This window comes from Pelobates fuscus, chromosome 5 (assembly GCF_036172605.1).
Source record: "Pelobates fuscus isolate aPelFus1 chromosome 5, aPelFus1.pri, whole genome shotgun sequence".
NCBI classification, from domain to species: Eukaryota; Metazoa; Chordata; class Amphibia; order Anura; family Pelobatidae; genus Pelobates; species Pelobates fuscus.
In genome coordinates this window covers 285,478,484-285,495,014 of record NC_086321.1, presented here as the reverse complement: position 1 = coordinate 285,495,014, position 16,531 = coordinate 285,478,484, and the positions used below count along the sequence as shown (strand labels likewise).

General features: G+C 40.2%; 1 protein-coding gene across 1 annotated transcript in view; it reads left to right on the top strand.

Moving 5' to 3' along the window:
- Positions 1–514: 514 nt before the first annotated feature.
- RAB8A (RAB8A, member RAS oncogene family) overlaps positions 515–16,531 on the top strand; it is a 65,674-nt gene continuing 49,657 nt past the window's right edge. The window contains exon 1 of the mRNA XM_063456559.1: positions 515–675. Coding sequence (XP_063312629.1) covers positions 552–675 — 124 coding nt within the window. The 5' untranslated portion in view covers positions 515–551. The remainder of the gene's footprint in view (positions 676–16,531) is intronic.

Genomic DNA, 16,531 nt, shown 5'->3' with positions numbered 1-16,531 from the left:
TTCCGTCTTTTATTAACCACAGTTGTGAAACTTTCTGAGAAATGTGGATGTGTGAAATAAAAGTCTATAATTTAAAAATGGCCAGGAAACCCCGGATAGCTTTAAACAGTCTAACAAACTCTAAAATAATCATAACAATTATTATTACAGCTAACTCCTGTTACAAGGGAAGTTTTGGATGTCCAAATTATAGCTGAAACCTCTGTAACAATTAATGATACATTAAAGGGGCATTTCCCCAGCGCTCTATGGTGAATAAAACCTTCCAAGCGGCATTTCAGCATAATCAACCCCATGTCCAGCGACAGCCAATAAGAAGCCGCCGCTCTGACATGAAACCGGCCAATCATTTCGCAGCTCTCAGTTTGACTAAGGACGCTTAGCTAGATAAACTTTACGCAGGGATCGGCCGTGGGGGGTCCCGGTGATGGGCGTGTCTCCTGCGACGTCAGGGCGATGTCATCCAATCGCTGCGCCCCTTTCGTTAGATTGACGCGCGCGCAAGCCAATCGCCTCCAGCCATTGGTATTTCCTGTATAGTAGTTTTTAATATGGCGAAGACTTACGATTATTTGTTCAAACTTCTTCTGATCGGGGATTCCGGGGTCGGCAAGACGTGCGTACTCTTCAGGTTCTCAGAAGATGCCTTCAACTCCACCTTTATATCCACCATAGGTGAGAGCAACTGGTGGGAGAGGGCAGTGAGGCTGGGGATGAGTGACTGTGACACATACATATGGGCAGAGGCTGTGCAGGGCTAGGTGTGTATGGCTTCCCAGCTCATACATTGCTGTGCTGTCAGATATAGGTGGACTCTATAACTCAGAATTGTGTGGACTGCTACTCTAATGGTGCTCAGCCAGCCATTTGACTGGCAATGTGTCCAAATAGACCATAACCACTAAACTGCTACAGGGGCTGCAGGTACATTTACAGAAATATCTTATTAAATCAGTTATTGTATTGTAGGAAATTGTTAAAAACCAAGAATAGTGGTGGTATTTCAGCCAAATATATACACTTGTCAGGAAGACAACATGTATGTGATGGAGCTCCAGTACTCTAGCTAAGTACTGTACTTCTGTCAAAGTTCCCTCATGCTGGAACAGAAAGTGCTGAACGGGCTATAGGCCTGTCCCCAAACACCAGATGACAATTGGTGAAGGGGTAAAAATGAAAAAATTAAAACTTTATTTTGACACAAGCATTTATAGGGACAATCACCTGGTGGGGGGGTTCATCAACTGTGATTTCCTCCCTTTATACCACAAACATAACTTTCTCTAAACGTTTGTTGACAACCTATACAACCCTGGACACGGCTAATTCCCACAAGCAAAATGTCCAAAGAGCACCTGGATCTGTTGTACCCAGCCCGAGTAATCAATGAGTGAAGTTTAACTGAGCCGTGGCTGTTTTCCGATCTGGCGCAGAGCTCTAGGCTGCTGCCGGCTAAGAACCAGTCCCCCAAAAAAGGAATCCTCCTGACTCTGGAGAAGAGGTCTCCCACTGGTTCTTGGTGTGTTTGTTCTTAATCTTCCCTCTAATAGTGCTCTTCTGGGGAATGGTGTAACTTGTACTAGGCAGCCGCCTCATTCTTGTCCAATTAAGCGGTCCAGGCGATTGACTGCTCCCGCTAAAATAGTTGTGGCTGCCCCAGTCCTGTAGAACAGTCACAGGGATGGAGAATAGCGCTCCATTGCAAGGGGGGGTGGATGAAACTGGGGAAAAATCCATGAAGGGTGATTATGCTGTTTTAGTGGGTGTTAGACTTTGACTCTGGCACCAGTTGAAGCGTGATCGGAGCAGGCTCCGTCACAATTTGGTCAGTAAATACAATTTAATTAGGCAGGTCAATGTTATTTGTGATGTTTTCATGTGTGCAGTTACTAGTTCATATCGAAATTCTAATTTGCAAGAAACTAGCAATTGGACTATTTAAACCTGGGTTTGTCAACCTGGTCTCTACCGCTCACTAGTGGGCCGTTTGGCATTTCAGGTGGGCAGCGGTGGGTTCTGCAGAAAATGCTTGGTGGGCCTCGATGGCTGTGGGCTAAGGCCAGCAGGGTTGATCCTTTCATCTCCCCTGCCGACCCATGCAGAGCCAACCTTGCTGTAAACCCTCTCGGGCTGATGAGGAGTTCCAGCTGAAGGCTGGTTGAGCCTGGGAGGCTCTGTGTTCCTCCCGTGAGCAGGCTGGTCGCAGTGTTGTCGCGTGTTACGATGGCAATGCTCTGATACAGGGCTGTGCTCATTGGCGGACAAGAGAGTAAGCCTGCAGCCAGAGGTGCTGCTGGCTAAAGTGAACATGCCACCACTGGACCACTAAGACTTGCAGCATTATATCCCCCCTCCCTGGTAAAAGGTAAGAAGAAGGAAGAGGGAGACATTAAGATAGTTTTTCACATTTCATCCACCTATGCACCCTTCACTCACACACTCACACTGCACCCCATCACTCACACACTCACATACACACGCATTGCACCCTCACACACAACACCCCACAGACACACACACAGAAAAAAAGTAGATTAGAAAATAGAAAAATATATATATTGAAAAAATTCACACTTGCGCTATTAAATTAGTTACTGCAACACTGGAGGGCGGTAAGGATATTTTTCCTTCAACAAAGATACAAAAGCGGGCAGTAGGAATTAAAAGGTTGACTACCCCTGATTTGAACATTTTAATCTAAACCTATATGACTGTGGAATTCATTTGGATCATTGGTCCCAGGGCCTTTCAAGACGATCCTGTGGATTGTACACGGTGTGAAAGTGTGTGTGTTTTGAAAAGGATTACGGTACTTTACTTTTTTAGAAGTTGTTTAGTGCAAGCAACACTGTTTAGAAATTTGCATTTGCTTAAGTGACCAATGGATTGAAAATGTTTTAATAATCAGGTTATATAATGAGACATTGCAACTTGGTTTTTGCACTTTGGCCAACGAGAAGTGCAGCGTGCAACATTGATTAGATGTATTTATCATCTCAATTGAGGTGTTTGTGTGTGTGTGTGTTTTTTTTCCCTATTTAACATTCTGCTATTTTAAGTGTGGAAAACCTTAACCTATTTCTCTCTAGTTAGAGATCCATCTGTCTCTCACGGTTCATAAAAAGTTCTTGTGGAATTGGTATGCTCTTTATTGCATAATAAAATATTTATGAATTTCAAATCTTGAGAGTGCAGTCCAACATATGTTAATTTATAACCCATAACCAAGTTTTCATAAGTGGCTTGTCTGCTAACCTAGTTTAGTGGTATCGCTCCTGTGCATGGTGTTTCAAGGAATGCTGAAAACTAACCAATTTTTCATACATTTGTTATATATATTGCAGTAAAAAAATATGCCAAATGTCTTTTTTTTTTTTTTTTTTAAAGCTCACTTTAATGCTGGCAAGCATCAGACAAGACCATCTTCCAGGCAGTTGCTCCTCCACTCATATGGAGCAAGGATTTTTATGAGATCTGTAGATCAATTCCAAAAGACAAATAAGCTGACAGCAGCCAAATTGCTTGAACAAGGCTGCATACAGCCCTCTCTAGAGTATGCAATGCTTCCATATCCACAATATCAGTTTTATCCAGCTTTAGGCAGCATTTATTGACTGAGCGTGTCTGCTGACCTGCTCAGCCATCAAGCCTTCTATAATTGATATTGCTTATGTGGAGATACATTCAATGATCTGGATAGTGAGGGACTAGTGTGCGGGCTTCTGTGTGCCCTTGGTTTGTGTCAAACTGCTTGAATATGGTTTGACACAGAGCAGAGGGATGGTATTAAGGGGCATGCTGACACATAATGTCTAGTAGACTCAACTGGTCAAATTTTTTTTTTTTTTTCTCCTTCTTAGTATCTCTCCTATAGTTAATACATATTTGCTTGTGAGGTGTGATAAATAAAGTTAAAGGTGACAAATAACTTCCTTTTGTCCTGTAACTGGGTGCCTTCATCTTCCTCCCTTTCAGTCATTGTCCTTTGCATTTGGCAGTCCGCCTACACCCTACAGAAAGCATACAGAGAAGAGGAGAAATTAAACAATGTTTCTATATCTCCTAGTTTGCAATGTGTGCAGTAGGTGTGTCTGTACTGAACTGCGTTATAGTTCATAGTAGAGGGACTGCTCACTTACATGAGATGAAAAGTTACAAATTCCACCGATGCAACAATTGACCTAGGGTGGCAAAATCCAGAATAATTGCAAATATAGTACAGAGTAAAGCACTTCGGTCAGAAATGGCAGGCTTTAAGAGCAAGCAGGATACATGGTGAAGACGTTTCGACCACACAGTGTGGTCTTTATTAAGTGTTTATAGACCACATTATGTGGTTGAAACATCATCATTATGTATCCTGCTTGCTATAATAACCTGCCATTTCTAACTCAAGTACTTGGATCTTTTTACTATATTTGTACTGAACCGTATTGCGATGTAATTTGCTAAATCTTTAAATAAACACTCAAAGCACAGGAATCACTACATTGTGCTGCAGTGGTTGTGATGTCTGGAGTGCCCTGGCGCCACTCCACTGTAAGCAGTGAAACCGTTTTAGAAGGGTTGGACTTCTTACCTTGGGTCTGCAGGGCACCCCACTCCCCACATTCACTGCACCCTTTAGAAAGCCAGAAACTGCCTGTCTGATCGAAGCTTTGCAATGCAGGGGTTACCTCATTGGGTGAGAGTGATCCACTGATGCTCTGCACTGCAGGGCATATTTAAGGAGCGGAAATGGAGGATTCTTAAGCAGGAGCTTCTGGCTCTCCTGGCTGCAGAGAGGTGGATAAAACACAGAGTAGTCCCTAGGTAAAACGTACAGTGAACGGTACTGTAGTAGTTGTTATCTGGAGTTTTCCCTTAATATGAATTTTAAACTGAGCTTTACTTGAAAAAAGGTTAACACAAATTTATTGGGGATTTTCAATATTTATTTTGTAATGTAAGCTTCAGAGACTTGACTTCAATATTCAGTAACCGTCAGATGTCTTGGAGAAATCACTGTTCAAAGAGCATCGTTAGGTTTCTTGAGACACAAGCGCATCATTTTGCAACTAAGCAAAGTCCTCAGTGACCCCAGGAAAGCTTGTTTTTATTTGTTTTTGAATCTGTGAAAATGCAGGAGACTATACTAAGAGAACCACTAAAGGTTATCTTAACCTTGCAATGTAAACATTGCAGAGTTAAGGGTACATGGACACTACACCAAGACTACTTTTATGAGATGAATTAGTCTGGGTGCCTGTAGTGTCCCTTTTAAAAAGGATATTCCAATTGGCACAGAGGGAAGATTGCTGTGCATGTGCATAAGGGCCTTCAATGCTTTGCTTCCTCGGACATCTCAGAAGAAGGCAGAGTGGGCGACGAGAGAAGAGTTTATATTTGATTTTATTTGTAAAGTAGGATCCAGTAATCCTAAAGCCACCAAGGACACTCTGTTATAAATACACACTCCTGATTTTGGACACACCTTTTGTGTGCTTTGACCCCAGATCTTTAGCGTAATGCACCATAACCACTACAAAGGCATGTAGTTATGGTTCTATGGCTGCCCCATCAATATAACTGTAATTGGCTACAAATATTGTCTTGGCAGGGTCTGGTAAGCATGAAGCTTAAGTTAATATAGTTTTGATGGCCTTATATTCTGAGAGACACTCTGGGGTTTGTGTATAACGGGTAATTATAGGGCAAAGTTCTAAAAGTAGGATAATCACCATGGAAACTTTTATCCATAATCCCCATTTGCCTACAATAGGCGGCATTTCATCTGGCTGCATTAAAAATAATTATTGGGGGGAAATAGTACTTGTGTTTTTTTGCTGTCCATATTTTTGCTTAGAACATGCTCTTTTAGTGTTTCATGTCTGTGTACATAGAGATAGATATAAAAACAAAAGAAGTTCACAAGGAAATACAACAGTAATACACCAAGGAGTAATAAAATAAATTGAACACATTTATTAAGATTAATAACAATAGAGAAACTGTTAATAGATGGGAGTTAACCCTAATAAAGGAATATATAGCAAAAACGGGGCAAGAGAGCCCCAATAAATACATCAAAAAGTATCTAGACAGTACTGGTGCATAACACCTACCATATACCAAGGACCATTATTTATGCGTTTCATCGCTGTTACCTTAAAGGAATGTCCAGCAGAAGATATATATTTACAGAGGGCATACCCTTCCTCCGGACCCTTGACTTAAACGATACCCTTTTCCTCAAAGGGACACTCCAATGCCCCACCAACTTAGGTTATTATTATTTTTAACTTAATGCATGATTAAACGCATGCTTTTTTTTTTTTTTTTTTAAATTGTGGTTATATCTAAAAATTGCTTACTAAAGCTGCAGATCTCTTGTCTGCAGCCTTTGCAAGTAGTCCCTTTTATCACCAGCACCGAAGTTCTGTGGATGCCCAATCACATTCTTCATAATGCAACTCAATGAAAAGTCCTGCATACATCAACTGCAATGCAGTGTTCTGATCAATTGCAAGTCTCCCGGGTTTAGCTCCGCTTAGCTAAACAAACCAGGAAACTGAGGGTGCGTGTGTAACACTGTTAATTTAAAAATGGGCCAATTTCTATTGCAATGTGCACTTTTTGTAAATTGAAAAAAGTCACACTCTTCACAAGGTTCCAAAGTGTCCCTTCCAAGGTACCAATGTTGGAACAAATAAATATAGGTTAACACGTTCAGTTTATTTTTTTTACTCCTTGGTATATTATTCTTTCTGTGGTATGATATTTTTTCCATGCGGCGTCTGAACTTTTTTTTATAATTTGGTTTCAGAGGAAGCTGCATATTTTGTTATATTTTCTTTTTCACTTAAAAAAAAAAAAGTTTTTTTTTTTTTTAACACACCTTGAACACACTGAACAACTTGTGTTCATACAGACATAATAATATATTGTACAGAGCTACTGAATTTGCTGGCACTGTATTAATAATATATATATATATATATATATATATATATATATATATATATATATATATATATATATATATATATAGCCTTATAATAATGTATATGCTACTTTTATTCTTTGCACCTTTACTGGCTGTTTGTGTCGTATTTAGAGGATAAAGCTTTGTTTATGAAGATTTTTATAGTAGAGTAGGAGCCCATAGCCAAGCAATTGACCATTGCCTCTATTGCTTAAAAATAATGGTTAATTGTTCCACCATGTGGTTTTGAGGTTTATGCCTTTCTTTTAATGGCTATTTAGCTTGCTCTAGAACGTAGTACTACATAGCTGTGACTCAAAGTGTACAAGTTCACAGGTTGTGGCTGGTAATTGACTGTCACACAGAACCCCTGTCTGCCTCTAGCCTAGGCTGTGCCATGGCAGCAGAGGAGAATAAAGGATTTCAAATAATACAGTACAAGGTAAACAGGAGTTTAGATGTCCCCTTTAGTCTCACTGTGAACTGTCCTTGTGATGGTTTTAGTAGGTGCTCATTGCTAACCCAAATTAAATGGTTCATTTCTTATTCTGTGTGGCATGTTAGCTATTGGTCAGAAGATCTCACCGTTGCCCTTCTTATATGTTGTATGTAATATAGTTCAAATACCAGCACACCAGGCTGTATTATATAGAGCAGAAGACCATTTATATTTTATTAAAGGGATACTAAAGTGTTAGGAATACAAAGCTGTTGTATTTCCTGCTACCTTCCCTGCTCTTGCGATCACATCTAATAAAGGGTTAAAACCCTTAATTTACTTACAAGATTCCAGTTTTGATGTCCATCTGTGCTCCGTCTCCCCCATAGGAAACCTTTGAGTAAATACTTTTCCTATGGGATGTCCCCATATAGAGCGTGAGTACGTCCAGCATCAGGCAACCAAAATTCACTTAGCAGGTAGGAAGCGCATCTAGTGGCTGTCTCAGTGTTCTAATGTAAACATAGCAGTTTCTCTAAAAATGCTGTATTTTACAATGCAAGACTAAGGGCAATAGGGACAATGAGCAAAAGTGCTCTGGTGCCTGTAGTGTCCTTTAAAATGTATTATTGGCTATCTCTAGATCTCTTGTTTATTGAGTATATGATAAAAGAAGAAAACTCTAAAGAAACTGACTTTCTACTGTCTCTGTTAAGGATAATAAGCTTCCTACATGTTTAATATATAAATTATTTTTAATTATTTTTTTTTTTTCTTTTTATGTTGCTGGAAAACGTTTTTTTTTTTATTTGGCGTGTTCTTTCCATTCGTCCCCTTTCACTTTTTCCAGACAAGTGGAAACTTCTATTCGCACAATGTAAATTATAGGACATATTGCATTCTGTCATGCCTCCTGCTGTGCTGCAGCTTCCTCTCCTCACTGGTTTTGCCAGTGACAAAGAGACTTTCAATTAATTTGGTTGGCGTGTTTTATTTATTTATTTATTTATTTATTTTTGGGTGAGGGGTACGTTTAGGAAAAAACATCTAGAGAAGTGCGGTATTGGTATATAGATATTCATTCAGTATACTTTAAGATCAGCTTTTTACAGTTGAGGGCCCCTTTTTGTAGTTTACAATGTTTTTTACTTGTTTGCGCATGCTTCAGATCTCAAGGGGTTAGTTTAGTCTCTGGCAGATTATACATGCTTAGTAAGGGTTTAAGGGTTGTTCAAATGGTTTTGGCTATGAGGAAAACATGTGGGAAATGCTGTTGCCCATCTTGATCACCCTACTCCGCATGCTGGCCATCTCAGAGGATCCACCATTCTGCAATATTCTCCCCTCTCCTTGTCGGCAGACCGTGTAGGCTTTGCAGGTCTTTGAGTGTTGCATGAGCTGCAGTGCTTCAGCTCCTCAGAGCCTTGGGTCCCAAGCCTTGATTGGCATCTGTGGGTCACCCATCGATAGTGGCAAGATCACGAGCCCTCAGGGTCTCCAGGTTCAGTACTTCCCCCCTGTGTAGACAGGTGGCTGTTTGGAAGTACCTCCGAGTTGGCCCCCCAAGTTCAGGAACCTCTCGACTATCTAAAGCTGCTTCTCAGATTGTCTGTGCAGCAGGAGGGGTAAGCGCACTGGATCAGAGGCGAGTCGGTGCCAGAATGTTTGGCAAATTGCATCAAATTTTGAATTGAATGTTTCCCTCCAGTTTTGGCACTTTAGGTTCTCTAACCCAGTGCAGAAATTGCAGAGCGGAGGCCATCTTGGCGCATCAAGGTGCGTGTGCGGCTGGGGTAGATCGGCTGCTTCCCCCCACTACCGGTACGGCAAAACACAAACCCTTGTTTCAGTTGTGATTTCTGTCCTGGACATCTTATGTGCTGAAATGTACTTGCTAGACTGCCATTCAAAACACCTGTTATAAAGTGGCATTGTGCAAATATTCTAAAGGCTGCCACATCTTCCTTCTTTTTTTTTTTTTTTTTTTTTTTTAACAATTTGACTGTATATACAACCTATAGCAGGGGTAGGCAACCTTTTAGCAGCACTGTGCCGATATTGGATTGTGATGTCCCATAGTGTGCCAGTTCTATTTTTTTAAATTGAGGTGTGTATGCTGCCGTATTCTGCTTGTGTTATTTATACTGTAATTGCTTTGTATCGTTATATTTGTGTGTATATGAGCTATTATATTGGATATGTTCAGAAGTAGTTTGTGGTATCGTGTATGATACATGTGAATGTGGGCTGTGTATGGGGGCTGCTTGTGGAATTGTGTGTGTGTGTGTGTGGATGGATATGTCACATTGTGTGTTTGGCAGTGTTTGTATGTGTGGGGCTGTTTGGGGTATTGCATGTGAGAGGCTGCATGTGTGGTTGTCTGCATGTATGTGGATTGTTAGCGGATTACATTATTGTGCGGATTGTATGTATGTTTGTTTGTGGGCTGTTCGTATTATTTGTATGAGGGGAGGGTTATTGTGCATTTCTGCGTATATCTAACAGTGTGGGTGGCTTCCCTTTGTTCCAGTGGGGACCCGGCTGGCCAGGTACAGGTCAAGGACAGGAGCTGCAACAGCAGCTGCTGGCTGATCTACTACAGTGTGGATTCCCATTCACAACTGGTGGGAGGAAGTGATCTGAGGTCACTTACTCTATGTGCTGCAATGCATAAATTGAGGATTGTCTTTTACCACCTTTTTTCGTATTGGCTGATATCTGAAGATTCACTGGGACTCCTGATAGGCCAGAGCCTGTTTGGCTCTAGCAGCCTTGAGTGCCGTACAAAGACACCTTGAGTGCCGTGCATGGCACTAGTGCCGTAGGTTGCCTACCCCTGACCTATAGCATATTTTCACTCTGTGTAAAACAGCTGGGTAAATGAGTAAATTGGTTTCATTTTTGAAGCTGACACGCTATGGAAGAGTCTGCTTGTTTCCTGCCTGGCTGCATTGTCAGCAGGAAGTGTAAAGTTATCTGAAGCTTGCAACGTGTTAAATGAACAGCAAGAATATACTCGCTTTCATAGGCAGACAAAGCCAAAAGTAGAGCTATACTATTAAGTCTGAATGCTTTCAGCGCCAGAGGGGCCTAGAATACTATTTTTTTTTTACACCACTTTACAGTGTTTAGGTCATATTACAGTAAGCAGTGTTTGCAACCCATGTCAAGATTTTAAGCTGCAGGGTGGAGGTTTAGGTTGATTTTTATGAAGGGATTTTAACTAAAATGGTTGCACTAGATATGGACAAAGACATGCAAGTAAATCATACCTTTTTTTTTAAATTTATTTTTTTAAAGTTAAATGGGAAGTGGTTAACCTTGTCTGTTTTTGGTATTGTTTTGCGCCTAAATCAATATTTAAAAAAAAATCATAAAAAGTAGGGAATGAACCTCATGTTTAACCCCTTAAGGACAGAGCTTCAGAAGCTTGTCTTTCACTTAATGACAACGGCATTTTTTGCATTTTTTGCTATTTGCGTTCAACTGCAATTTGCTTTTTACTTATTCATTGCACCGACACATATTATATACCGTTTTTTAAAGGACAGAAAGGGCTTTAATTTGATGTAACACATATATATATATATATATAAATGCTTATTTATTATTAAAAAAATACAGAAATACGCAAAAAAATGAATTTTTGTGTGTTTTTTTTTACAGTTTTTGCCATAATAATGTGTACATAATTAGTGCAGGTTAAGGAAAGTAATTAAAAATAAATTCATTTAGTTGTTCTGAATTACAGAATATATAATGTGTCTGGGATTTTCAGTTTTTTTTGGTAGTTACAGGTCACAAAGCACAAGGAGTAAAATACACTTTTTATGTGGAGCGATTTTAGAATTTGGTATGTTTGTCTTGTAAGCCTAATAGCCATAAAAGAAAACAAAATTGCCACACAAAAGTATATATTTATATAAAGTAGACACCCCAGGCTATTTACCTAAGGTTGTTTTGACACTTTCTACGTAGCCATTTTACCGCCAACCTCTGCTAAATATTGGAGTAAAATTGTGTTTTTTGGGGGTTTTCGCACACAAACTTATAACAAAGAACTTCTCATGTGTATTTTGTAAAGTTGGTGTGTGCTATTCCTGTACAAAGTTTTATTATGTGTTCAGTTACTTCTGCTGAGTACAACGGTACCCCCATTGTATGTCTTTGGCACTATTTCATGAAGCTACAGTGCCATATAGGAGACCTGTCCTTTTCAGTATTCACAGTAGAATTTTGAGAGACGGATTTAATGAGCCTATGCTTCCATTTGGGGTATTATAACAGTCTGTCTGTTCGAAAAAAAACCCCAAAGGCCTACCATTTGTAAAAGTAGACACTCCAGGGTATCTCATAAGGTGCATATTGTGCCTTAACATGCCCCCATTTTTTTACCAATACATGCCAAAGTATGTGGTAAAAAATAATTTTGTGCATTTTTTACATATGGATTGCATTTGTGCTGGGCATTTTGTATATTTAACATGTGCCACTAAGTTCAAACCCCCCAAATTATGTTCAGCTAAGTCTTCTGAGTAAAATGACACCCCCATTGTATGTCTCTGGCACTAGTTCGTGAAGCTACAGTGCCATATAGGAGACCTGTCCTTTTCAGTACTCACAGTAGAATTTTGAGAGACGGATTTAATGAGCCTATGCTTCCATTTGGGGTATTATAACAGTTTGACTGTTCAAAAAAAACCCACAAAGGCCTACCATTTGTAAAAGTAGACACTCCAGGGTATCTCATAAGGTGCATATTGTGCCTTAACATGCCCCCATTTTTTCACCAATAGATGCCAAAGTATGTGGTAAAAAATAATTTTGTGCGTTTTTTACATATGGATTGCATTTGTGCTGGGCATTTTGTATATTTAACATGTGCCACTAAGTTCAAACCCCCCAAATTATGTTCAGCTAAGTCTTCTGAGTAAAATGACACCCCTATTGTATGTCTTTGGGACTATTTTGTGAAGCTACAGTGCCATATAGGAGACCAAGCCATATCAGTTTTTACCGAACTTTGAATTTTGACGCTGGGCCTATGTGCAATTTCCAAGCATCTTAGCATGTTTTAAATTCAAACTACCCCACAAAGGCCTACCATTTCTTAAAGTAGACACCCCAGGGTATTTCAAAAGGTATATTCTAAACCTTAGTGTAGGATCATTTTTTTGTTAGTTTGTACCAAGTCTAGTTGCAATTAGCATTTTTTCTGCCTTTTTGACACACACTTGGAGATGTTACTGTATATTTTGCTATCCTTATGTGTGCTACGGCAGTATAACACCTAATATGTTTCTCAGCTATGTCATCTTAGTGCAATGATACCCCCATATACAGAATAGTTGGGGTAAACTTATCCGGGGGTAGTACACAGTTATCTGCGTCCCGGGCAAAGCTGTCATGGATTCCGAAACCAAAACACAGACAGACCACAAAGAGAGAGAACACAGAGAGAGAAACTTGTAATACCGGTCCTTAGAATGGCCGGGCTATACAAGCAGAGAATTGTCAAGGTACAAGCCGAGGTCAAAGAAGTAAAGAGAAACGGAACAACGATAGGACAAGCCGAGGTCAAGGATCAGAGAAGACAGGATAAACGGTAGACAAAGCCAAGATTCGGTAACCAAAAATCACACCCCAAAACTGGTCTACTTATTCGGCCTGGGTGTGAAAAATTTTAAAACAATGGCCAATACATAGGCCGGGCTGAGAGGGGCAATCAGGGCAGTAATAGCTGGTCTCAACTCTTACGCCCCTCTTGTAACACACCCTGCACCTTTTCTGGGGGTTTTGTTTTTTAGGGGTTGGTGGAATCTTAAAGCAGAAGTGACCTGCCTCCATTCTTCTGCTAGGCTCCACTGATGGTCTCCTTGTGTGGCATTCTAGCAGCTTAGAAATTAGCTCAAACTGGAAAGAAAGAAAAGTGCTTTTCAGCCCAGCATTTGCCTTTTTAAAAATAACAAAGGCATTGTGGATTGCCATCTGCAAAAGGTATATGCCCACTTTTTTATACCATGCCCTGGTCTTTCTCATGATCAAATATGGCTGCATCAGTTGATCGGACAGGTCAACGCCCCCCATATGCCGATTATATTGCCGTATGCAGACTGGCACCCGTTTATATTCGTCTCTGCCACGAACTGCGACCCTCAGAGTGTTTTCACCATGGATGGTGGTTAAGATGAAAACATCCTTTTTATCCCTGTACTTGAGTGCCAGCAGTTCATTCTGACAGAGAGCTGCTGTTTCCCCCCATTTCATTTTTTTGTTCGCTAGAGCCTTTGGGAAACCTGTGCGACTCTTCCGAATAGTGCCACAGGCCACGGTCTCGAAGCAATACAACATTTGTAACAGTGGGATGCTATTATAAAAGTTATCGATGTATAGATGATAACCTTTATTAAGTAGTGGCATTATTAAGTCCCAGACAATTTTTCCACTTGTCCCTACTGTATCTGGGCAACCTGGGGGATCAAGGTGGCTATCCCTTCCTTCGTATACACGGAAGGTGTATACGTAGCCACTGCCACTTTCACATAGTTTATAAAATTTGATCCCATATCGGGATCTTTTGGATGGGATATATTGTCTAAACCCCAGTCTTCCCTTAAACTTCATTAGGGACTCGTCAATGGAAATGTTTTTATTGGGGGTATATATAGCGGCAAATTTACTGTTAAAGTGGGCAATTAAAGGGCGTAGTTTGTAAAGAAGATCATACTGCGGATCACCTTTTGGGGGGCACTTGTTGTTATCACTAAAGTGCATAAATCTTAGTATGTCTTCATATCTTTCCCTTGTCATTGTCTCGGCAAAAATAGGAGTATTGCAAATAGGATGTTTAGCCCAATACATCCTAATTGTGGGCTTTTTAATTAGCCCCATTAACATGGTCAGTGCCCAGAATTGTTTAAATTCTGGCACACTGGTTGGGTACCATCTCTCTTTCCTAGAGATAAGAGAGTCTGGATTGCGTGCCAGATATTGCTCCGCATAGAGATTAGTCTGGGTGACTATCTCCCCAAAAATCTCATCCCCCAAGAACAGCTGCATAACATCCAGCGCACTATAGGCAGACAGGTCCGCCTGTATGCCAGGATTGCCTGTAAACACTGGGATGTCTGGGGAAAAATTATTAGGGGGTACCCAGTCATCTGCGCCATGGTCAGCATTAGGGGAATCGTCGATTTCTCCTGATGGTCCTGCAGTATCTGGCACATAGTCCATGTCCCCTGCATCCCCTGCGTCACTCCCTGCTTCACTCTCTGAGGCAGTGTCAGTCTCCTCTGAGTCTGCCGCTAACAGGGCATAAGCCTCCTCCGCGCTATACTTTCTAAACATTGTTAATACAGCTAACACAGCTAACAAAACTCTAACAAAAAAAAAAAATATTTTTTTTTAATTTTTTTTTTATACCCTAATTCCCACTAAATTCCACCCACCAAAATAACTAAATCACAAATTAATAAAATCAAATAATAAAATTTAACCCCTTAGGGTTACAAAAACCTAAAAATTAACCCTTGAAAGTAAAAAAAAAAAAAATAGATCACAGTAAAGTACTGTGACCTGTATATTGATCACTGCTAGCAGTGATCAAGCAGCAGGGAAAGGGTTAATTTTTTTTTTAACTCCACAAAAGTGAATTTTATACTTAAGTATAACTCTGCAATAAATCAGGGACACAATGTAGCACCGATCCGTCTCTCTCCACTTCACAAACCCACACGAGGTGGAGGGAGGCGGATCAGATATCCCAGCAGCATTGTGACCGCTGTGACTGGCTATCACAGCGATCACATGGGCTGGGATATCCGGATTTGCTGCTGCCGGTCTGCCCCTGACTCGGAGGGACCCAGCAACAGCATTAACCCCGCGATCGCCGGCACTGCGCGATCGCGGCGTTAATTTTAACGCGTGACGGACGAGGTCCGTCACTCGTCATTAACGCATTCCCCCGTGTGACGGACCTCGTCCGTCACTCGTCGTTAAGGGGTTAAAAACATCCTATGTGCACGCATTCATGTCTCTTTCTCCTTCCATAAAACGTTTGTGGTTTGGTTGCCTTTGAAGTGTCTAGTATGTATCAATGTCTCCTCCAGGTAACATGTAGACGTTCACTTGGAGTTCTGTTACTTGGAGCTTCTTAATTTTGCAGATTCACCAGTCATTAATTTCATACACGAGACGTTTCTTTTTTTTTTTTTCAAATAACTCTTTATCTTTTCCTTTAAAAAGGGCCTTGAAATATGGTAACTCTGTAAATAGGTTTGGCTTAATGGAACACTGTAGCGTTAGGAATACATGTTTGTATTCCTAATGCTAGTACCCCTGTTCCTAGGTATAGAGACCTCTACGCCCCCCGACTCCAAATTTCATTAGAGTTTTGGTCTCGTCTGCGATGGTCTAATGTATTGCTCCTCATTAAGTAGCATTAGGGACCTAATTCGGGCATCTGAGCATACGCATAGGAAACCATTGTATTCAATGCTTTCCTATGGGTTTCAACATCATGTGACCAAATTTTACTCGGTCAGTGCAATGGAAGTGTCTCTATGACCACCTGTATTTTGTACTTTCCCTGGGTTTTTTGTATATATTTTTTCAGCGCAGTCTGTAAATATTTATGGCGTACTATCTTTTGTCTTATGGAAGGCCATAATGCAATTTTAAACTGCACGATGTATAAAAGGAGTAAATGATGGCTTAGGGATCCTTTTCACTCCACACATAAACACAGCAGATGAGTGATTTTTTTATTTTTTATTTATTTTTTTTTGCTTTTGGGTTTGTACATTTTGTTGATATTATTTGTCCTTTATAGAATATTTTTCTTTTCTTTTTTTTTTATTTGACCATTTTTTATTAAATTGTTTTAGTTTTTTTTTTAGTTTTTTTTTTTTGCAAAAACAGACACAAGAGAAGGTGTAACAAGAACAGATTCCAAAAAGTCCGTCCTTAATCAATATCTACAGATATGCGTTGTAGTTGACATACTTGATACTTGTGTGAATACATTTTAAAGGTCAGTTTCACACAATCCATCATACAATGGAGTTCCAATCAACATATATGGTTCAATCTAGTGCCCTTAGCTCGCCTATAGTATAATCGAAGGATAA